This window comes from Dipodomys ordii, unplaced genomic scaffold, assembly GCF_000151885.1.
Source record: "Dipodomys ordii isolate 6190 unplaced genomic scaffold, Dord_2.0 Scaffold176, whole genome shotgun sequence".
Classification (NCBI taxonomy): domain Eukaryota; kingdom Metazoa; phylum Chordata; class Mammalia; order Rodentia; family Heteromyidae; genus Dipodomys; species Dipodomys ordii.
The window spans coordinates 397573-422758 of record NW_012267392.1 but is presented as its reverse complement, the minus strand read 5'-3'; the positions used below and the strand labels follow the sequence as shown (position 1 = coordinate 422758).

General features: G+C 38.6%; 1 protein-coding gene across 5 annotated transcripts in view; it reads right to left on the bottom strand.

Annotated features, from left to right (window-relative positions):
* Positions 1-1846: 1846 nt before the first annotated feature.
* The window catches only part of Mapk8 (mitogen-activated protein kinase 8), an 81138-nt gene continuing 57798 nt past the window's right edge, over positions 1847-25186 (bottom strand). For 2 of the 5 annotated variants that reach the window (XM_013033745.1, XM_013033747.1), the window contains 7 exons: positions 22210-22375; positions 18077-18148; positions 16652-16834; positions 15813-15937; positions 15284-15347; positions 11820-11897; positions 1847-6346 (listed from right to left, as the gene is read on the bottom strand). In XM_013033745.1, the coding sequence (XP_012889199.1) occupies positions 6201-6346; positions 11820-11897; positions 15284-15347; positions 15813-15937; positions 16652-16834; positions 18077-18148; positions 22210-22375 (834 nt within the window). In that variant the 3' untranslated portion in view covers positions 1847-6200. Of the gene's footprint in view, positions 6352-11819; positions 11898-15283; positions 15348-15812; positions 15938-16651; positions 16835-18076; positions 18149-18513; positions 18586-22209; positions 22376-25186 lie in introns of all 5 variants that reach the window. The other 3 variants (XM_013033749.1, XM_013033744.1, XM_013033748.1) reach the window with 3 other exon arrangements.

The following is a 25186-nucleotide window of genomic DNA, read 5'->3' as shown; positions in this document are numbered from 1 at the left end:
GGCCAGCCAGAGCCAGTGACACACACACACACACACACACACACGAAGAGGCCCACGGCCAGCCAGAGCCAGTCACACACACACACACACACACACACACACACACACCCGAAGAGGCCCACGGCCAGCCAGCTAGAGCCAGTGTCCCCTTCCTCTTACTCCTGACACTGAAACTGCTAAGTCAAGACAAAATATGTCCTGTGTTCTGCCTTGGGCTCTGCCAACTGGGATGTGCAAATTGTACACCCCTTGTTCTGGTGCTCTGCCCAACCACTGGAGCTCCAAATGCTAATCCTGGCATAGCCACCTGTGGAATGGCGACGCATTGTAAGAGAGCCTCACTTTTCCATTGCTTCTCTCAATGGAGCAAGTCTGGCTTCCAACCACTAATTTCCAGCCCACCTGGACTTGCTCCCGCTGCCAGTGACCCTGCTCACCACTGACGGTTTCCACTGCTTAAAGGACGGACAAAGCAACTCCTCCTATTTCCAGCGTGGGCCCTCAACTTGTCAGCCGTACCCCCCACTGTGCCAGGCCACCCCATGTCTTGCCCATGCACTTGGTCTGGAACCCCACTCCTCTCCAAATATTCCCTATAGAAAGGCACAAAATGCAAGGTTTGCATCACACTCATCAGCCCCCACCCGCGTCCCTTTGGGATCATCCTTGTTCTGCTACTTGTGTACTTCAACGAGGTCAAGTGGACTCTCACCCCATTTCGTCTCCTAACCCTCACTTCCCAGCAGACTTAGCCACATGTTCAAAGTGAGATTAGAAAGCAATCCTTGTTCTTAAGATTAACAACCCAAGTTAGGGACAATACCTTTAGTTTTGTGCTGGTCCTGGGGCTCAAACTCAGAGCCTGGGTACTGTCCCTGAGCTTTTTTTTTTTTTTTTTTTTTTGGTGCTTACAGACTTTGCTGCTGGTGATCCTCAGATTTCAACCTCCCAAGTAGTGAGGACTACAGGCATGGGCCACTGATGCCTGGCATGTTTTATTTTTATAACAGTACCTACATTATAACAAAAGCATGAAGAACTCCATTTTATAGTGAGGTGGAACAACTTTAAGCCATTCAAATAAAAACAGGTTTAAACTCAACGCAACACTGTGCTGGATGCTTTTGCCGCTCCAATAAGCATCGAACAGTGCACATCCAGTGAGCAACCTCATAGCGATGGAGCAGCAGGCTCCCTCCTACCCAGGAGGATGGCTCTCCTACTTAGGAGAGCAATATCCCTCCCTCTTGGTGGGGGAAGGAAGCACCGCAGCAGGGAACAGACAAAAGGAGTGGAGGCCAAGGCTGTGTGGAGCAGGCTGGAGTGGCACGCCAGGGACTCTGCATGCCCACCTGACAGCGCATCCAACTGTTGCGCGGTGAAAACCTGGAGTACATTCCAAGCTAAAACTCCCTGCTTGTTTTGAAAGATCCCAGTTTTAAATCTTTATTTTTGCCAAGCAGCCATATAGTTACTAGGTTAAGGATACAGAAGCAAAGTTCCTTTCTTGAAGTTTCTACAGTGACTGCAAACACTAGAAAAGCAAGGTATATTCCGCTGAAGTGGCACTGTAGCTCAAGTTGTAGAGTGCTTGCCGTGAGCTCAAGAGCTGAGGGACAGCACCCAGACTGAGTTCAAGCCCCATGACCAACCCCCCCCAAAAAAAATCAAGCCAAAAACAATACCGATAATTATGACTTTACAGCATGTATAAAAACTCCAATCTAAGAAATCTGCTTTGGCAAGATCTTTTCTATCCCAATCTACAGGAAATCCTAAAATCATCAAAAAATAAATAAAAATCTTATTACAAGTTTAGTATTCAATGAAAAAACTCTTAATTTCATAATATTCATACCACTTTTGTCTTTTTTATTTAAAATAATATAACCAATTGACATACTTGATAACATTGTTTCCATTCCAGTGGTGCATGTTCAATGACTAGGGCATGAATGATTAAAAACCACAATAATGATCTCAGCATTCCCTACGAAGTGCCCCATTCTGTTTTGTCTACAGGAGAGGGAGGCCAGGAGAGGGGAAGAAACAGAACAGAGGGAAGGGGAGGGATGAGGAAAGAATGACACGAACTGAGAGAAAAGCAAACATCAAGGATCATACTTGGGTCTTCAGGTTCAAAGACCTGTTGGACAGGAAAAAAAGACTGTAATGAGAAAATAGATGTCACAGTCCAGGTAGACAGCTACTTCAGCTTAACTTCATCATTCAGCTAAAAGATTAACAGCTTCTCAAAAATATACCAAATATTGGGCCTACAAAAGTAATTTATTTCTTCGTAAAATTTACTAAGATTTACTCCTTTTGTAAAATGCAAAGAATGGACTGATATCACGAGCAGGTTTCTACTTACAAAAACAGACAGTAATGATGTCCACAAGCACATCTAACACAACTTTCCAAGGTTTACAGTGACAGGTTTTACATGTGAGCGTCTCCTACTGATGCAAGGTTGTCTATTTTACACACTTACTGGTAGGTACTGTCAACACACAGTGAACGTCACACTCGGTAAAGATCTAACAGGAAGGGCAACAGCTTGCTCCAGAAAGCATAGAAAAATTAGTGTGAGGTAGTTCAATAAAAACCTAGTTTAATTTAAGCCATCGTGAGAAGAGAACATTGTGCAAAATGAATCCACAGGTAGTAGGTTCTCAGAAGTTTCAGTAACGACGAGAATCTAAGCCAGAAAAGTGTTAACTCTTACTAAACTCTCCTTAAGAGCACTTCCAACTAAGAGCAGTTACTCTGAAATAATTAGGATGTTGGTTTTCTGACAAGTTTTCCAATCTTACCCCAGACTATACATTTCTGCTTGAATGCCCTTTAACGTTGCCATCTTTCTTGCAATTTATTAAAGACAAATGAATTTCCTGTAACTCAGGAAAACCTAAGAGCTCAGTAGAAACACGATGCACACTAAAACACAACAAGCCATGGAGGCAACATGGACAGGGCTACTAACGACGGGCAGAGTGGTGCTCCGTCTTCTACTCACCAGGTCGAGGGGCAGCATGCAGACACTTGAACACTAACGAATGTGTGACTAATGAACAACACTCACAAACTACAACAGTATTTTTGAAAATATACTATGTTTTTAACCTCAAAACGTTGTGCAGGCTAGTGCCTAGGCAACACTGACTAGAGTTAAGTCTTGGTGGTGTAGCAGACACTAGTCAATAGTGTAAACCAAGTTGGATTTGTAACCCAGAAATTGGCTTCACTTGCCTACTGCTGATTACTCTCTCAAGAGACTGGGGTCAGTTCTGCTTCACCTTCATCTATTTGAACAACATGGTGCAATCAGCCCAGACAGAGGAATAGAAAAAACTCCCAGAAAAATGCTCCTCTATACACCACCAATCTCTTCCGCCTGTGGGGGCTGAAGGCCCTTCTTGTTCGGAAGGCTGCAGGAGGCTGCTTCTCGTGGGAGCTGCCAAGAGCATGCTGTGCCTGCTCTGGCCTGGTGGTGGTGGTGAGTGGGGGGGTCAGCAGCCTAAGGTTCATGGCACAATGAAAACCATTCGGCAAACTGTGTGAAGGAGCTGAGGTGCTCTGTTCATGTACGTTACAATTAAGCAATCTCAACAACAGGATCTTTACAAATCATCAGCATACACTAGTAGACAAGAGACACATGTACAAAGAATGGGCATCTTTCCTAACCTACAGAAGCTGAACAATAATTAACAGCTACTATACTTTTTCTGATAGTAAGACAATTGGCATATTAAGAAATATAAAATAAAAAACCCAAATTATAAGAAAGGTGGCTTAACACAAACTGCTTGACAGAAATGTTATTTGTAATTTCTCTTCAAAAACAAATGTTTAAAAAGATGCTTGAAGACTCAAAAAAAAGTACCAAATATATATTAACATTTTTAAGTAAAGAGGGACGGTGTATTTAGACAATTTTTCTTTTTAAAAGTACAGCACGCAGCTTTTCATAAACAGAACTTTTTTTCACGACATAATTTGTTGTTTTTTTGTTTTGTTTTTAGTTTACATTAAGCAGTGAGTTTGTTTCCTTTGAATTCAACGGAAAGATCGTGGTTGGCAAGTGGGAGCTGGCATTTACAAGTGACACCGTCAGAACTGCTTTCCTTGCTTCACCAAAATCTGTACTGAGAGAGATGATTTAGCGGTAACCAAACATAAAACACCAGGGCACCTCTGAAAGCATGTCAGCTGCTAAAGTGCAATCGTTGACAACGTATCCTACAGAAGACAAAGCTAATTAACTATGAAACTAGTGGAAAATAAGAATGGACTCATGTTCAAGTTCCTGCTAATGTCAAGACTCCAAATCCTGTGATTCTCCAGCTTGCACCATAGTCTCAAAACTCAAATTTCCTAGTAAAATGAACACACCCTATTGTAGGAGTGCACAAAGAATCTCTACAAAAACCAAGAGGCTGAAAGTCAGGGTTTTAAACCATCAAAGACAAACTTGCTATTTCAACATATATAAAAAGGTATTTTCACCTTACATATTGCACATTGACAATGACCTAAAGGATCTTATTCAGAAGGAAGTTTGTTGCAACTATAGAAATAAAATACCAAGCAAGCTTTTAAGACATTTGCTGAGCTGCACCTGTCCTTACTCCTGCTAGTCTCATGTTCCAGTGGCTTCTGCCTAGAACCTTGCTACTCATGTACGCATGCATTTCCCAGTTCATTACATAAAATCCCTCTTGTTCCAGACACCACAAAAGGTGTCCGGGGCCATTACAGACATTACTTTAGAAATTATGAGACTTCAATGACAAGACTTAGGAAAAATTCAGTTATAGAGAAATAAATCTGCTGATATAAAATGTAAACAGTTAACACACACTTGTCAGGAGCAGCACCATTCATTCTTACACTATTCAACACCCACATTGCATGTTCTATCGAAAATCAGGTATAAAAAAATTAAAGACTTGGACTAAATGACCACCATTTATGCCTGCTCTGCTCAATGTGAAGAAACAGTCCTTAGAAAATGATATCCTACATATGGCTGTGTGCTACTATTTTCAGATGAACGATATATTGCTCATTTGATGTGTCACCTACACAAATTGCAGTAGGCATTGGAACCTCCTGACAGCTAGTGTAAATATGATTATGCTACAGGTAGAATCAGCTGGCCAGAACACCATGAAAACTGGTACTCAACTGACTGATCCTCCGAGTAGAGTAGGAAACCAGAAAGGTCCAAGGGCCTGAGGCTGCACTAAAGAGAAAAGACCAGACTCTAAGACCACTGCTGGGACCTACGGCCTGAGGAAATTAACTCTAGTGTGTACAAAAACAGGCTCATAGCTATTAGAAGGGAACCATCTGTTTATTTGCGTTGAAATGTATTATTCATGAAGTATCCTCTTGACTTTATGTGATCTTAAGTTTTGAGCATGCCACAAATGTGCAGAATACACCATATTCCTCAACTTGACTTCTTGTTAGTGGGGTGAAAAGATCAAGAAGGTGGTCACATGTGCCTAGCATCTCATTTAAAGACATGCTCTGAGTTATTCTGCATTTAAACGATGGGGCTTTTACCAAAATTTAGGTAGGCTTGCCTACCAATTATTTTCTAACTAAACCAGGATGGGCAAGTAGCAAGTAACTGGAGGTCTCTTGACACGTTCATCATTTACAGTAGTTATTCCTGAATATAACTGGCTACAGGTTATTTTCCCTCACTCCTCTGGGTTACTTCATTGATATGCACATAACCCTGAAGGATAGCATCATGAACAAACATATGAAATAAATTCTAATTAAAAAAACTATAAAAATCTTAAATAAGTCATGATATAGGCAAGTCACCACATAATAGTTGCTTTGATAAACAAAATCTTACAAATTCAGTAAAAAAAATCAGCAGCATAAGATAAAGCAAATATGCAAAAAATTTAAACCATGATAAAATAATTAGGTTTACATTATACACTTAATTACAGCAAAAAATACAATACAGTTTTGTTGCTGTTTTAAAATACAACTTAGGTTTTAAATTACATCACTTGAAATTAAAAAAAATAAGCTACTTTACTAAAAAAATGAATTCTACTTTTTGAAAAATCACTCAAAAATAAGACCACTGAATTGTTTTCAAAGTAGTTCTATCAATGACTAACCGACTCCCCATCCCTCCCCACCCTCCCCCAAGGCCCAAGTAGTCATCTACAGCAGCCCAAAGGTCCAGCTGAGGCTTCCAGACTGCTGTCTGTATCCGAGGCCAAAGTCGGATCTGTTGACATTGAAGACATATCGTTGACAGACGACGATGACGATGGATGCTGAGAGCCACTGATCACTGCTGCACCTGTGCTATGAGAAACAAAACAGCAAATCAGTTGCAGAGAGAATTGCAGATCAAGCTTCTTATGCTGTATTACCTACAGAATATTTCTCTTGAGTTTAGAGGGCTCAAAGATCACCACAAAGGATCCTGAATGCAACATTCACATGTACGCACATGCATGCACACACACACATTTCTATGTAAGAATCCAAAAGTGTTTAGAAACCTAAAGTCTTGTCCTTCCCACTTGTTTTTCAGTTTAAGAACTTACACACAAAGCTGTCTAGATTTTACTTTGTTGGAGAGGGGATCTCATTCAACCAGTGTCTAATAAAAGTTAAAAAAATCAGTTCCTTACAAAAAATGACTATGGTATCTTTTCACACACACACAAAAAGGAGAAGTCCAAATGATACTTGTGGTACATCTTGTTGTAAAGCAAAAGCTAACACAAGAATTAAATCATTTTCATTAGGAGGGACCTTAGTTCACTGCCCTACTGACATTATCTGGCTTACTGGGGTAACTCAAGGGGCCAAGGTAGGTAAACTCAAGTCTCTTTTAGTTTTAAAATTAATCCACGTATATTCAAATGTGGACTTATTAAACAGATATAGGACAAACATTTATCAGCACTTACTGGATCTTATCTGGACAGAGAAATTTTCTCAGGGGTTTGATTCACACTGGGGATGGGAGACATGTAAAAGACATCTAACATGTTAGGTAAGAAGTTTGGAACCACTAAGTAAGGGTCATTCAAAGTGAGAATAATGTAACTTACACAAGCTTTCAAAATCAGCACTGGTATAAATCAAACACTAAACAGAATTCTCAAGAATGAGGATCAGACACAGAGACACTGAAAGCAAACATGTGCAAGGAAGCCCAGCCTCCTAACTCAATAATCTCACGGTTTGAGATCATAGCTCATTCTATCTGGTGATGAGCAAAAAGCCAGATAAGAAAGGTTCTCTGAGAACTAGTCTTTAAATCCAACAAGGAAATTGGTGAGGTAGTGAGGATAGGAAAAAGTGTGAGAGCTGTGAAAATAGAAGAAATAGGACTTATAAGGGTCAGAATAAAATGAGATGGAAACAGCATCTGAATTCTGATAGAAAAGGGGCTAAGGGTGGCAATCTGCTGGCTCCAGGGAAGACCATGTGGTCCCCAACCAGAGCTAAAATGAGGAAGTGTCTATCTGTACTACACATAGTGCACCATAGCTATTTTCTTTTTTTTTTTTTTTTGGTCCGGTCGTGGGGCCTGAACTCTGGGCCTGGGCATTGTCCCTCAGCTCTTCAGCTCAAGGCTAGCGCTCTACCACTTGAGCCACAGCACCAATTCTGGCTTTTTTCTTTTTGCTTATGTGTTGCTGAGGAATCGAACCCAGGGCCTCATGCATGCAAGGCAAGCGCTCTACCACTGAGCCACCTTCCCAGCCCCACCATAGCTATTTTCTAAGGCTTACAATAAACACGTAAACCATAAGAAATAATTCTTCTATACATACTTTTTACATAGGTTTTTAGTTCAGGATCCTTTTCATTTTATCCAGATTTCTTAATCTAGTAAACATTAACTTTAAAAATTCATTATTAATTTTTTTTTGGTGCCAGTTCTAGAGCATGAACTCAGGGCCTGGGCACTGTCCCTGAGCTTCTATGCTCAAGGCTAGAACTCTACCACTTGAGCCACAGCTCCAGCTTTTTTTGGTGGTTAATTGCCTGGGATAACTTCAAATTGAGATCCTCAGATCTCAGCCTCCTGAGTAACTAGGGTTAAAAGAGTGAGCCACTGGTGCTCAGCTAAACATTAATTCTTAAAATGAATTTTAATGATAAATACCTATGAAAACTACTTGTATTCTCTGATCTTTAAAGCAACACAATAAACTCTCAAATGTCTGAACTATCATAATATGGAACAACCTTAATCTCAGGCCCTTTCGCCATTTCTTTCTTGGGTTACTCTTTACATACTTAGTCAGGGCAGGTAAAATCCTGAGACAATCATTTTTTTTTTAAGTCAAGTGGACATGGTACTATGACTAGCTGACACTTGCTTTATCAAAGGTTGCTCTTTCTCATGTTCTGCAGATAAGAACTGAATACTCTGATAACAGCATAAATTACAAACACCCTGTAAGCTACAGAAAACATCAAGTCCAGTCTTTTCCACTGACTTTATGACCATAAGAAAGTGTTATCTAGGATTCAAGTTATTTACTTCCAAATTAAGAAGGTATACACCACCCACTCTGTCTATCCCATGAGACCACTATGCTTATGCATCAGATTGTGCTGCTCACCAGGACAGTATGCCCAAGTATAAAGTTGTTGCAAATAATGGGCCTTCTACGTCCTACTCAGGCTTCCACCACAAATAATTCACTTACATTACTACTATGCAGCACCAGCGAATCCCTACCATAGTTCAATTTGTAATTTGGATTTTAATTTGTTATAAGGAAATTATAGAGGAAAGGCCATTTCCAAAATGGAGAAGCTGTTAAGCCAATTTATATTTTCAACAGGATCTACATTAAGAGATTCAGAAGACTACACTTGAAGGAGTTAAAATACACCATTCTAATAAAAATATAACCAAGATATCAAAAGGAGGCCACTAAAATTAAAGTCATGCTTATAACAAAACAAATAAGCATTGGAAACTATACTTATAAGTCTTACCCATAAACAAGATGCTAGAGATGGTATTTTTTTTCTTAGAATGTAGAAGAGAGTTTTTACATGGGTCAAAATAGCATAGTTTTTTTTTGTTTGTTTGTTTTTGGTTGTTTTGGTTGTGGGGCTTGAACTCTGGGCCTAGGCACTGTCTGTGAGCTCTTCAGCTCAAGGCAAGCAGTCTACCACTTGAACCACAGCAGCACTTCCGGTTTTCTGGTGGTTAATTGGAGATAAGAGTCTCATGGACTTTCCTGCCTGGGCTGGCTTCGAACTGCAATCCTCAGATCTCAGCCCCTGAGTAGCTAGGTTTACAAGTGTGAGCCATGGGTGCTCAGCCAATAACATAGTTTTTATATTCAAAATCAGTTAATTTTCTGTTGTTTTGAGGCAAGGTCCCACTCTATCCAGCCTGACATTGACTCATGATCCGCCTACATCAGCCCCCTAGTGCTAGGATTCTAGGCCTTGCCAGGATGCAGGTGCTAGCATACTGGCTAAGACATGTATGTATTTAAAAAAAATCAATCCCAAAACAGGCACTGGTGGCTCACACCTGGAATCCTAGCTACTCAGGAGGCTGAGGTCTGAAGATCAGGGTTCAAAGCCAGCCCAGGAAAGAAAGTCCTTGAGACTCCTATCTCCAATAAACCTCCAGAAAACCAGAAGTGGCACTGTGGCTCAAGCCATAGAGCGCTCGCCTTAAGCTGAAGAGCACAGGGACAGTACCCAAGCCCAGAATTCAAGTCCCATGACTGACAAAACAACAACAAAACCCCCCCAAAATTTAATCCTTGTAATTTTATTTTCTTCATGTCTTATGTCCCAGTGAGAAATCCTGAAGCATTAAGGAACACTGGCATTAAGGAACACTGCATATTAAGGAGATTTATTCATATTCTTGCTTTTGGTACAAAAAATATGCTTAGTCCTGGGAATCAAAATTGATTAGGATAAAATTCTTGGCTTCAGTAGTAGAAGGCTTTGAGCAAAAAAGCTCAGAGACAGTGCTCAGAGTCCATGACCTGAGTTCAAGCTCCAGGACTGGCATTAAAAAAAAAAAAAAGCTCTGACGGGCTCACAGGCCAGTAGAAGGTAAGTGGATAATTACAATGAGTTAATAATAAGCAGTAAGAGAAGTGGGTGCCAATACACTTCACATAGGAATGTTTTTTGAAAGTACTTTCTATATAGCATCTGATGAGGTTGTTGAAAAACACAGAATCTGAGAGTTGGGCATGGTGATTCATGCCCAGAAGACTGAGGCAGGAGGACTAAGTTTGAGATCAGTGCATCTTTTGGAACAAAAATTAGCCTCTGAAGCTCAACTCCGTTTTGCCTAGTCCACCAAACTGCCGAAACCTCTGTAGCCAGAGAAACCTCTCTGCTGCCAGAGGCAGAGGGGCTATGAGAATCCCCACATACTTGGAAGCCACTGTATGAACCTTTCCAAGGAACTGGTTTGCAATCTTAACCTTAGGCTCTCTTATGAACTTTAGTTTTCTTATCTGTAGAGTGTACATAATAATCCCTATCTTGCGGTTTTAGGGGAGGAGTGAATAAAATAAAGTACCAGTGTCTGTTATGTGGTATGTCCATTAATATGTATATATTACTTGCCATCTAATATTTTTTTGCTCTATTCTTTGTATGTGTGTCAAGATTAAGATCAGTTTATAAAAAAAAATCTTTTAACTCCTCAAACCAGATTTTTCCTTTGAGAATGAACACTTTGTAGCAGTGGCTTCATGTTACTGTCTTGGTTCAACAAATTAAATATATGAAAACGAAAATGGCAGTGCTGGGTATCACATGTACCAAATTTTGGAGAGAAATCTGTCTTATTCAAAGTAAAGACTATTAAAATTATAGAAAGAAGTATATTAAAACAGGTTTTCAATTTCTACAACAGGATGTCAGTTATCACAGAAGATAAGCATTTTGTGAAGTCAATTACCAGTATTTATCAGCACAATGTATTTTGATAATGAAGTTTTCTAATTTAGACAACTAAGTTATAATTTGAAAAATAATGATAGTGAGAAAAGAACTGCAAGTTTCAGGTCATTAAAGATTACAACACCAGGAGCTGGGAAGGTGGTTCAGTGGTAGAGCGCTTGCCTTGCATGCATGAGGCCCTGGGTTCGATTCCTCAGCAACACATAAGCAGAAAAAAAAAGCCTGAAGTGGTGCTATGCCTCAAGTGGTAGTGTGCTAGCCTTGAGCTGAAGAGCTGAGGGACAGCGCCCAGGCCCAGAGTTCAGACCCCATGACCGGACCCAAAAAAAAAAAAAGATTACAATACCAGAAAACCGGAAGTGGCACTGTGGCTCAAGTGGTAGAGTGCTCACCTTGAACTGAAGACCTGATGGACAGCACCCAGGCCCAGAGTTCAAGCACCATGACCCCACCCCCCAAAAAAAATTATAACACAAGGGCTGGGAAGGGAATGTGGTTAAGTGGTACAGTGCCTGTCTAGCATGCATGAATGCCTGTGTTTGATTCCACACTACCACATAAACTGAAAAAGCCAGAACTGGTGCTGTGGCTCAAGTAGTAGAGTGCTAGCCTTGAGCAAAAGAAGCTCAGGGACAGTGCCCAGGCCCCAAGTTCAAGCTCCAGGACTGGCATAAAAGGAAGGCAGGCAGGCAGGCAGGCAGGCAGGCAAGCCCAGACCTTTTCTCTCACAACAAAATCCCCTTGTACTATTAACATATGCTAATTAAAAATAAAATAAAATAAATTAAAAAAAGATTACAACACAAGAACAGAACTGAAATCTCAACTAAGCTTCTATTGGAACCAACCTAAAGGAGATGGCTGACCCCGTATAACTCCATTCTTGGTTCTCTCTTCTAAATCCATCACTTCCTTGTATATCAATTCTGAAAAAGAGAAGAGGAAAAATAAACGTCAAAGTTTGAGACCTAGTATTCAAGACTTTTTTCTAAATTACTTTATTATTGTTTTAAAGGTGATATGCAGCATAGTTACCTTTACATATATCAGGTGTTAATTACATTTTCTATTGTATAGTATCATCTGTTCCCTCGTTCACACCTATTCTCTTCCTCCTCTCTCCATCCACATATTGCATAGTTCACTTTTCTTGATGGCCTGTGCAGCCAGTGTGCTCCACTGCTGCACTTCTTCATTCTTTTTCCTCTGATTCTGTGCCCTCCCCCGGCCCTCCCCAAATGTGAATGTGAATATACCTCATGTAAGGTAAATAAAACAGTCATCCACAAATGCATAAACAAATTAAGAAAAAAGATCTCTGGAGTTCGTTTCGGTATATGTTTTATATACATCAGAAGAGGTGCTTGGATATTGCACCTTTGTGATTCTCTCCTAAGACTATCCTCTTTTTGTCTCATTGTATCTGAGTATCTGGAATTCTGTGTAATTTGTCAAATCCCAGTATGTTTTAGATCTAACTTCCACATATCAGAGAGAACATGAGCTGTTTGTCTCTCTGATCTTAGCTTACTTCACTTAACATGATTTGTTCTAGTTCCATCCATTTCCCTGCAAATGACATTATTTTATTCTTTCTAATGGTTGTGTAAAATTCCACTGTATATAGTTACCATATTTTTTGGACCCACTCATCTGTAGTGGGGCATCTGGATAGTTTCACTATCTTGGGAACTGTGGAAAAGGCAGCAATGCACATGGATGTGCATGTGTAATTATCATATCCCGGCTCATGATGCTCAGGGTAGATGCCAAGGAGTGGTACTGGCTGGGTCATGGTATGGCTGGAAGGTCTATGCTTAAGTTTTTTTGAGGAACCCCCAGACTTTCAAGATTTTATTTTACCAGTAGTGGGGCTTGAACTCAGGGCTTGGATGCTGTCCCTGAGCTTTTTGTTTGCTCAAGGTTAGCACTCTACCACAGCTAGCCACAACTCCACTTCCAGCACTATGGTTGTTAATTGGATATAATAGTCTTTCAGACTTTCTTGCCCAGGCTGGCTTCAAACTGCAATCCTCCTACCTCAGCCTCCTGAGTTGCTACGATTACAAGCATGAACCACCACCTCCTGGAAAAGTATATATATACAAATATATAGATATATACATACATATATACACACATATATATACATACATTTACACACATATATATATATACACACATATACATATATGTATATATATGCTGGCCTGGGGCTTGAACTCAGGGCCTAGGTACTGTCCCTGAGCCATTTTGTGCTCAAGGCTAGCACTCTACCACTTGAGCCACAGCATCACTTCTGGCTTTGTCTGAGCAGTTTACTGGAGTAAGAGTCTCATGTACTTTCCTGCCCAGGCTTCAAACCACAATCCTCAGATCTCAGCCTCCAGAATAGGTAGGATTACAGGTATGAGCTACCAGTATCTGGCTAAGGGATATGTTTTTACATCAAAAGTTTTACACAGGTTAAGTACTTCAAATAGTGTTCTTATAATAACAGAGGGTCTGTAAGTATCAGTCTGGGATTCCTGGGTATTAACAAGAATTCTTTGTACCTCAACTACAAATTATACTCAAAGAAAGTAAAATTGGTGGTAATGGTTTCTTAAATTGGTTTAAGAACAGTGAAGGTTATAAGCCTTATCGTTTTATTCTACCACACTGTATCATGCCACACAGCATTCTCTTCTATGAATGATTAATACTGTTTCACTGAGGGCTTGGACAAACATGTTTGTCTTACTTCTACTTTTTACTAACTGACTGGCACACTAGATGTGCTCAATCAGGTATTACAAATATTTAAACACAAAAGAGTATATGGAAGCTTCTTTAATCAGAATGGAATATAAACAAATTTTTATGAACTTAGCAGGTGGCTATACACTTTAGTTTTTTTACGAGTAACCCAACATGACATTCTATCACCACCAGACCACTCCTCCATAGGAATCGATCTTTGTACTAGGCTTGGGAACAAGAGTGGAACACTGTGAGGATGGATCATTACGAAGAGACACAAGGTGTTGTCTTTTGGTATAGGCACCTCCCACAGCATAATTCTGTTAGGTGATTCTGATACTGAGGGTGTATGCCTGTGAGTCAGAACATCTACTTAAGAGGTTACTTTCAAGCTGGGCATGGTGGTCCATGCCTGGGAGGCAGGAAGATTGAGAGTTTGGGGTCAGAGAGGGTAACATAGTAAATTCAAGCTCATCTTGAGCTATGTAATGAGACTGTTAAAAAAAAAAGTGTATAAAATAAATAGGATCCTTAGATAGGCCCAGTGGTATAGCTGTGCAATGCAATTCCAGTCACTCAGGAGAACTGTGAGTTCACAGCCAGCCTAGCTAGACAGTGACTCTAAACCCTGCCCCCTTAAAGTGCAATACAACAGACAGTATTTCCTATTATGATTCTATGAAATATCATACAAGTCTACTGTAAATTAATGGGTAGAAACATTTTACATGTTCAGAACTGCTAAGGTTCTACCTAAGTCTGTTCTGCTGGGCTCTGCTAGTCATGAGTCTCTCAAGATCAATGCAGAGAAAACTGTCTGGCTATATCTAAGAATAAATTTTTTTCCCCCAAATAAATTTACAGATGAGGTTATCTGTGCAGATTTATACATCTCCAGTCCCTTTTTCTTTTCCAAGTATTTACCCAATCCAGTCTTCAAAACAAGTCTTCTATTTCCATTTTAAAGTGAGATAAAAAGGGAGTTAGGTATGTTAGGTTAGGGTCAATTTTGCATGAAGCCCTATCTGAAAAAATAACTGAAGTAAAAGAAATAAGGATATGCTCAAGTGGTAGAGTGCTTGTCTAGCAAGCATGTGGCTCTGAGTTCAATCCTCAGTATTTCACCCCCCCCGCCCCGCAAAAAAAAAAAAGAGTAAAAGAAAGGAAGAAAAAGAGGAAAGAAGTAAGGAAAGGAGGGAATAAGGGAACAAGAAAAGGAAGCAGGAAGAGAGGGAGAGAGGGAGGGAGGGAGAGAGAAAGGGAGGGAAGGAGGGAGGAAGGGAAGAAGGGAGGGAGGGAGGGAGCGGAGGGAAGGAGGGAAGAAAGGAGAGAAGGAGGGGTGGGAGACATATAATGGGGTGTATAAACAGACTATGGAAAACACATGATAGCACTATTGGGAGAAATAAAATTAGAGAGGGAAGGAGACTTACTTTTTGCCTTTATAAAAATAATCACATTACCAAATATCAGTTATGGAAACAGAAAATATCATTAATTTCCCTAACATGAAGGAAAAATCATCACAAAAAGCCAGAGCTGTTTCTTTTCTTAAGTTTGAGAACATTACCTTTCCACTCTTCTATCGTGTGTTCCCTTTCATCTAACTGCTTGTCAGGGATCTTTGGTGGTGGCTGAAAAATAAAAGGTGATAAATAACTGAATCTCTTTGTAAGAAGTACACGAATTCATTGATAACTATTTTAAATCAGCCTGACAGATTTGTAGAAGTGCACCATGAGACATAGACCAACAACCACTCACAGTCTTCTTATGAAGAGAAACTACTCTATTTCAGGAAGACATTTTTCTTTTCTTCAGCCTTTTGAAACTGTTATGTTTTACTTCTATCATACAATCTCATACAACACTCAACTTCCTCTGATTAAGGTAAGAAGGTGAGAAACCCTGACAGGTGATGTGACTTTGTGAAAGAGGGGCTTATTTTGTTCATGAGCATAATGTATTTTTCATGCATAAGTAGGAGAGGACCAGTATCATCTACATTGCTTTTTAAATCACTAGGTATGCTCCACACTTAAGTGTTAATTCTAAGAATGCAGTCAATGCACTCTGCACATGTTGAGGAAAGTGCTTACGGCCTCTGCTTCGGAAGGGTCGTACCAGACGTTGATATAGGGGTGCTGCAGAGCTTCATCCACTGAGATCCTTTTGGATGCATCTATCACCAGCATTTTGGACAACAAATCCCTTGCCTGACTGGCTGCAAAGACAATGATATTAATGCACATGTGTGTAGATTCTCAAATATCAATAATGTTTCAAAGCTGAGATTATTATGTTTTTCCAGTCATGGGCTTGAAATCAGGGCCTGGGCACTGCCCCTGAGCTCTTTTGCTCAAGGCTAGTGCTTTACCACTTTGAGCCATACCTTCACTTCAGTATTCTGATGGTTAATTGGAGTCTCATGGACTTTTTCACCCAGGCTGGCGATCCTTAGAACTTAGCCTCCTAAGCAACTTACAGGTGGCAAGCCACCAACGCCTGGTGAGATTATCTTTTAAACAAATGTATTTTTTTTTTTTTGGGTCCGGTCGTGGGGCCTGAACTCTGGGCCTGGGCGCTGTCCCTCAGCTCTTCAGCTCAAGGCTAGCGCTCTACCACTTGAGCCACAGTGCCACTTCCGGCTTTTTTCTTTTTGCTTATGTGGTGCTGAGGAATCGAACCCAAGGGCCTCAGGCATGCAAGGCAAGTGCTCTACCACTGAGCCACCTAAATAACAAAGACTTCGCTTTGCTAAACTACTCAGAGATAATATTAGTTTTATCTTGTAAGAATATGAAAAAAAAACAGCCCCTAACACACATCCAAAACAGGATTTAATGGGGGGGATGGTGTGTGTGTGTGTGTGTGCGTGTGTGTGTGTGTGTGCGCGTGCGTGCGTGCGTGCGTGTGTGTGTGTGTGTGTGTAACTTACCTTTAAGTTTGTTGTGCTCTGAGTCGGCTGGAAACAGCACATCAGGGAAGAGTTTTTCAAAGCTATATCCGGCATACTTAGGTCTGTTTTCGACATAAGTCCTTACTGTTGGTTGCAGTTTCTTCATGAATTCAGGACATGGTGTTCCAAGCTGTTCAATAACTTTATTCCACTGATCAATATCTAATATCAAGCAGCTAAGAAAAATACTCCATATTTACTGTTTAACACATTATATCCGTATCAAAACACAGGTGGAAAAGGTAGAAATTCTAAGAAAGAATGTGGCAGTTATAAATTTGTATCTCACAGCCACCTCTGCAAAAGGCAATGATTGTAGGTGGATACAAATGATCAATAAATAAGCTTTGTTAACCTTATTTATCGTGTGTATATATATAATGTGAATGCATATGTAATTTTACCATGAAAATGGAAACTTAAACTCTGAAATTCTGAATATAAATCGTAAGCAACTCAATAAGAAATGAACATTACTAGCCATAGGAACTCTTAGTCATGAACTGCAATACAGAAAATATGCCTTCTTTCCAACCAGTCAGAACATCTGAGTACATTTTCTAAAGAATAAGAAGTATTTCTATAACCTGTCCTGCTTTTCTGAATTTTCTACCTAACAAAGATGACGAACAGCATCAAAAATGATAACTGATAAAAGTGGCACTTTCCTTTGCCATTCTTTGTTGACCTTATATCAACAGACCTTCTTTTAAAAGGTCTGAGATGCATAAAAAAGACTGAATTGTTTCGTAAGTTGTCAGGTTATGTATGATTACCTGATCTTCTTCCTACTAGTCTTTAATCTTGAAACCTCTCATCCTGTAATCTAGTGAATTCTTCCTCCTAAAAACCATTCTAAATGTTATTCCTCGAAAGCATGACACTGTTAATTATGAAAAGTCTAATAATCTAGTCAGTACCATATAAAACTATCACTGCTGAAATTCTACAAGAAAGAATCATGTTATGTTGAGTGATAAGACAACAATCAAGACACAAAACACACAGAACATTAACACAAAAAGGAGGTGGGAAACAAAAAGAGAAGGAGGGCCAGACAATTCTAAATTTCATATTAAGTCCTCAGTATTTCTAGACTTACTCAAGTGTTTAATGATTAGAAAATTTTAACGCAAGCCATGGCATTTTATTTGGGTTAAGTCAATCAACTCAAAGCCAGCCAGTAACTATAGATAATCACACTTGAGCCTTTTCAGAATTAGCAATATGAAAGGATAAATGAGGGAAAGGAAAAGTCTCTATAAAATAGTGGTGGTATTTTGAAAGAGTAAGTTAATAATACTTTATATTAGGGAGAGACAATACAGTGGACCTGACCAGGCTGAAATGCTATCGTACATTTTGACCTTTAGAAACTATATTTTAGGCCAAAGATAAGGATACGATCTGTACCTGGGAACAAAACACCACCTTTGATCATTTCTCCCATGATGCACCCAACTGACCAAATGTCAACTGAAAACAAAATGCAATGACATTAACATAAAGATTTTGGTTAAAATAAAAAGAAACTATATAAACATTAAAAAAAAACCACGCACACCATGTACACTTTAAAATCATAGAAAGCAGAACAAAATAAAAATAAGTGATAGTGAATGTGCTCTGACTACCAGCAGAGACTGTATGTCCTACTGCCAGATGCAGCCTACAAATAGTTCAGCTTCTTAGCTCAATGGGTTTTGGAACTATAACAGCCACAAACTTTACATCAGCTTAAAAACACCTCCATGTATGAATGTAGCATATTCATTTTCATTAGAGAACATAAGGAAGCTCATCTCCTAACTAATTAATCTGCTGCAGCAGCACAAGGATACAGTCCCTTCCTGGAAAGAGGATTTTGTGGCAAACCATTTCTCCCATAATGCACCCCACAGACCATAAATCCACTATATGTTTGCAGCACGAAAGAAGGAAAAGCAAAGCAAAAGGTCATTAAAATCAAAGAAGCATAATATGATTGTGTTATATAAAAACTGCAAAGCATCACAGAAAACCATGATTAAAATTTTAGCTAATGGAATAATTCAAAACAAAGTATTTTTCAAAAAGCTTTGGTTCACAAAAGAAAATGTAAACTGTGGCATTTTAACTATATATCTAATTTTAAAGTGAGAGTTATGCACAGATTGAATGAATTTAATAAAGCTGTACACTTTAAAACTGAGAATTTGATTAAATATGAAGTAAACCCAATGAACCTGTAAGCAAAGCTAAAAATGTAACATACTGTAGTAAAACTACAAAAAATATACTATCTTGTGGTTAAAATGCATTATACTGTGCATTATTCTCTCTCTTTAAGTCAAATAAAAGAAAAAAAGCATGAGCAGAAACAATTTAGCATATTAAAAGATTTAGCAAAAACAGTGTCTATACTTTTATAGTTTAGATATTAATCTAAAGAATTCTTCAGACATTTTCAAACTGGCTATCACAAATTTAATCTGAAATCAATTATTTTCTTGGCAACATCATTCTACTTCATTTATACCACTACTCCTAAAGGAACAAGTGCTTAGAGGATGAACAATCTATTGAGAAAATTTAATAAACAGACATGTATTTCATATACTTTCATAAAACCAAAGTACTATGAGTTGAGGAAGTTACTTTTGGCTGGACAAAGTATGCAAATTCCTATAAATTTATTATCTACCAAGAGTCTCCTGCCAACTTTAAAGAGCTCTGAGAAGTGCTAAAAAGAACCCACTATACATAGAAATAGACAATTTGGAAATCTCTTCCTGTTTTCTAAAGTTAATCACACACTGAATCAATTTATACCTTTGAGTTTGACTTTTAAAAGAAGAGTGAGAAGGTATTTGCAGTTTAATAGGAAGACAAGTGAGAAAATAAGTATTCAAAAGGAAATGCCTTAAAAAACTTGGCTTTAAGTATGAAGGTCTAGATTCTTTAAGAAGAAAAGGGTAGGATTAGATGTTAGAGAGTGATGCCTTTTTTAAAATTTTGAACTCAGGTCCTAGGTGCTATCTCCGAGCTCTTGTGCTCTACCATTTGAAGCACAGCTCCATTTCCAGCTTTTTGGTGGTTAACTGGAGATAAGGGTCTTACAAACTTTCCTGTAGAGGATGGCTTGGAATGGAGATCCTCAGATCTCAACCTCCTCAATAGATAGGATTACAGGCATGAGCTACTGGCACCTAGCTGAGTTAGCTGCCCCTTATCCACTTTGGTGAACTTATAAAACTTAAGCTGCTGCTTCCTAGTACATTGCTAAACGAAGACTGCAGTCACTGCAGCTAAACTGGAAGTAACTTCCCGAAATCCTCTGTAACTGAGATTTCCCTAAAATCTCATATTAGAATATGCACAAACTTCTATTTATAGCAGGATCCAATTTCAAGGAAACAAATCTAAAGAAGTTAATACTCAAATATTAGCTTACCAGAAAATATTTTTCCATTGTTTTCATTTTTTTCACAAAAATAAATTAGAATAAACTTTCTCTATAGATTTTATTTAAAAAAATGGCAAATAAGTTAAAGAAGGACACAATTTACACTGGGATTCTTTAAAAATATTTCTAAACAAAAAGAATTTGAAAGGTACAAGTTAGAGAAGTTATTTTTAGGGTTAGTGAAGACTGATGATATAAGCTTTATTCACACATAAAAACTTGCTACAGAGGACTGGTTAAAATTACATTAGATTGCTCCACACTGTTCAAAATGTTATTAAGTAGCCTGCTAGAAAAGACTTTAGTGGCAAATCAGGCATGTGTGGGGAATGTCTAAGACAAGTGTTTAATTTATTTACCCTTGTTCATTAACACAGTTATCAGGAATGTGAGTGAGCGTTCCACTTTACTGTTTTCTGGTGGTGGTGGGATAATTAAGACTATCAGTCTAATTCTTATCCAACTTCTTCATGATAGTGTCTTATTTTTCCAGTACTAGGATAGGAACTGAAGGCCACAACTGCTTGTCTTGCTTGACTGGCAGTCTACCAGTTAATCCATATATCTCCAGTTGGGTTTTTTTGCTGGTAATTTTGGAGACTGAGACTCACTTTTCTGCTCCAGCTGACTCTCAATCTCTGGATCTCAACATCCTGAATAACTAGGACTACAGGCATGAGTGCCACTGGAGGTGGCTCTATGATATTTTTTTCTTAGTGTACATTTCTGATATGAAGCTACCCCATGGTCATATTCATAGGACACAACACATTGTTAGTATCTGTGACAACTGCTAAGTTTCACAGCAAAACAAAAACTTCATGCCAGTTACTTCAAGTATCAATTTAAGGTATCAATCAAACAAAACCTTCAAATTTTAGGTGTAGATTATAAAAATAGAACAGTATGGTTACTTAAGAACAAAATATTAATAGCAAAATAGCTAAAATCCCAATTCCAATGATATTTTAATAAAAAACTAGAGTGAATGAAGTTTCTGGATTCAAAGTGAACTGTGATTTCAGTTTCTTTCCTAGAGAAAGGAAGTCTTTTTTGTTTTGTTTTGTTTTTTTTTTTGGGTCCGGTCATGGGGCCTGAACTCTGGGCTTGAGCACTGTCCCTAAGCTCTTCAGCTCAAGGCTAGTGCTCTACCACTTGAGCCACAGCGCCACTTCCGGCTTTTTTTTCTTTTTGCTTATGTGGTGCTGAGGAATTGAACCCAGGGCCTCGAGCATGCAAGGCAAGCGCTCTACCACTGAGCCACCTTCCCAGCCTTCTTTTTTGTTTTTGTCGGTCATGGGGCTTGAACTCTGGGCCTGAGCACTCGGCTCTTCAGCTCAAGGCTAGGGCTCTACCACTTGAGCTACAGAGCCACTTTCAGTTTTCTGGTGGTTTATTGGAGACAAGAGTTTCATGGACTTTCCTGCCCAGGCTGGCTTTGAACTGCGATCCTCAGATCTCACCCTCCTGAGTAGCTAGGTTTACAGGTGTGAGCCACTGACACCTGACTAAGGAAGTCTTATTCTACAGAGTATGTGGGATTAATTTAAGTAACCAGTTTAACCCAATGCACCACTTGACTATAATAATACTATAAAACCATCTTATTAAGACTGGAACGAAGCTTTGATGAAACATTACTGTTTTTCTCTGAGAGATCACCTTAATAATCCATCAAGCAGAATGGCCTTATTGCAGCTCTCCAAGTTTACAGAAAGTGTTCCTGATATTAGCATTCATTTCAGGTGTTAGAAATATGGGCAAACCCACTACAGCATGCTAAGACTGCCACTGAGACTTTCACTCATACTTCCTGCCTCCTTGTATACCAAAGTACATACTCAGTTTCATGTTACAGGCAAGCAAAGGGCAGATATTCTATTCTCATGTAGAAATGGATTCTTATGTGAATAGTGTTAGCATTTAAGTAAATAAGACTCATTTTTTCAGATTTTTAGCATAAAACCTAGTGATACTCAAGTGCATTATCACCTGATAACTCAGGCGTATTTCAATTTAATTACGTAAGAAACCTAACAAATAAAAGAAAGCAAGAGTACGAGAAGAGTATTTCAAAGATGTGTGTGCTGACCGTTCTCTTTGTAGCCCATGCCTAGGATGACCTCAGGCGCTCTGTAGTAGCGAGTCACTACATAAGGGGTCATCATAAAACTTGTTCCTGCAGTCCTCGCCAGGCCAAAGTCCAGAATCTTCAAAGTGCAGTCTGATTTTACTACTATATTACTGGGCTTTAAGTCCTTCAAAACATAAAAATAAAAAAAAAATGATTGCTAAGACACATACCATGATCTTGCAGTTCACAAGGAGTTATCCTGGAATTTAAAAACAAGTGAACCTAACTTTTCACTATTCTATGATGTCACTACACAGATTCATCATAAATGGGTAAACCTTAGAAGTCAGATTTAAGCCACTTTTCAAACGAAGTTATCAACAGAAGTTAATCATGCCTTATTTTATAGAAATCATTACTAACTAGAAATTTCTGATCAAACACAGTAAATGATTTGGTGGGAAAGGGTAACAGAGAAAAAAAGATTTACAAGGCATCTTAAAGCTCAAATAAAACTATTATACCCAATATAGTGGCCCATTCCATAATCTCAACACTGAGAATCAGAAGGTTGAGGCAGGGGGATCAGAGTTTGAGGGTAGCTGGAGCTTCATAGCAATATTCAGGGATCACACCCTCCAAAAAAAAATCAAATGAGGCTGGAAGTGTGGCTCAAGCAGTAAAGTGCCAGCCATGAACAAGAATTTAAGCAAGAATACAAAACCCTGAGTTTAAGTCACGGTTTAAGCACACACACCCCCAATCTTAAAAGCCAGCTTGCACCTGGAATCCTAGTTACTCAGATGAGACCTAGAGGACCAAGGTACAAAATCAGTCTGGGCAGAACAGTCTGTGAACAATGGAAAACAAACTAATTCAAAGGCAAAAGACTGAAAGTCTTCACCTTCAGGAAAGAAATGAGACAAAGATGCCTACTATTTTCATCACTTCATAGTAGTTAAATGTAAAAAAGTCATGAAGTGAAACTTGGGTGTAGATGGTTAAGATTTATATTATATATAGAAAACTGCTTTAAGAATACATGTAAGATAATTATAAAACTAATACATTCATCACAGTTGCAAGACATAAGCTCGATATACAAAAAACCCCAATTCGTTTTCTATATAATAATTTGAAAAGAAAAGAACATAATTCAATTTATAATGGTTTCCAAAAGAAGAAAATGCCTAGGAATAAACTATTAAGGCAAAATATATAAACACTTAAAACCATAAACAGAAGTCCCATGTAATGAACTAAATTGTTTCCCTTGCCTCTTTTGTTTTTTTGAGGGGAGGGTGCTGGAGTTTGAACTCAGGGCCTCATCCTTACAAAGCAGGACTTAGCCATATAAGCCACACTCCCATCCCTTTTTGCTTAGGTATTTTTCAGGTAAGGTCTTGTGTTTTTTCCTTGGATCAGCCTCAGATCATGATTTTCCTAACCAAGCCTCCCAGAGAGTAATGCACCACCTCCTTGGGCTTACTTTTTGAGATGGTATCATTTACTTTTGGCTGGGGCTAACCTCAAACTACAGTCCTCCTGAGTAGCTAGGATTATAGAAATGAGCAACTGCACTAGGCTCATGCCCCCAATTCTTACGTTGAAGCAACAAGCCTCATTGTTGACCTTATTTGGAGACAGGGTCCTTACAGAGTAATTAAGGTTAAAACAAGGCCATAAGACTGAAACTCTAATCCAAATAAATTGATGTTCCTATAATAAAAAAAAAGTATGGCATTTTAAAATTCTCATGCCACCAGAAAAAAGGCCATTTAACACAAGAAGATGGCTGACTATAAAGTAGCTTTAGGCCTCACCAGAAGCCAAATTTTTGGCACTTTGATGGAGGATTTTTAGATTCCAGAACTTGAAGGAATTAAAAAAAAATTTTGTTTAACACAATCTTTTATATTTTATTATAGCATAGAAGACTTAGGGAAAAGGAAAGATAGCAGATGTTCACAAATTAGAATATCAAATATTCTTAACATGATGAAACTACTCAATTTATACATTTAATGAAATCCTTAAACCAAGAGAAAAGTTGATCCTCAAATTCCTATGTATCCACAATGAGCCCCAAATAGTGGAAAAAAGAAACCTGAAAAAGAACAAAGATGGAGGAGTCATACTTTCTTATAGAAAAATTTAATATAAAGCTATTGGGATCAAAAAAATGTGGTACCAATATATGGCCAGATACAATAACAATAATACAAAAATTCTAAGAGTTCAGAAATACAACCATGAATCTATAGCCAGCTGGGTTCTTTCTGCTTATTTTGTTTTTTGACAAGAACAATAAGACCATTCACTGGGGGAAGAATACTCTTAACAGCTAGAGCTGAGACACATGAAAGAATAAAATTGACCCCCTATTTTGGTTTACACCATACATAAAACAAGCCCAAAGGAATAAAAAAGATCTCACAAAAAAAAAGAGATGAGTTGTCATGACTCTGAATTTGATCATGGATTCTTGTATATAACACCAGAGCACATACAACAAAAGAAAAACAATACCAGATTTCATGACATTAAACTTTTCACATATTAACACATCAACAAAATGAAAAAAGAACCTAAAGAACGGGAGAAAATGTTTATAAATTATGTAGTGATGAAGATCTATTATACATAATAAGGAACTTCAACAACAACAAAACGAGTAACAATCCAATTAAGAAGCAAAAGGTTTACATGCTATCTCCAAAGATAATGCACAAACTGCCACCAAATACATAAAAAGACGGTAGACATCAGTAGTCATTAGGGAAATGCAAATCAAAACCACAATGAAATACTGATATCCACTCTGAATTAAAAAGTTTTGAGAAGCTACATGGGGAAACTGGAACCTTGTATACTGCTTCTGGGAATGCAAAATGGTACAGCTGCTTTGGAAAAGTTTTATTACTCCTTAACAAGTTAACCATAAAGTTACCTTAAGATGTAGCAGTTCTACTTCTGATGTACATACCCAGAAGAA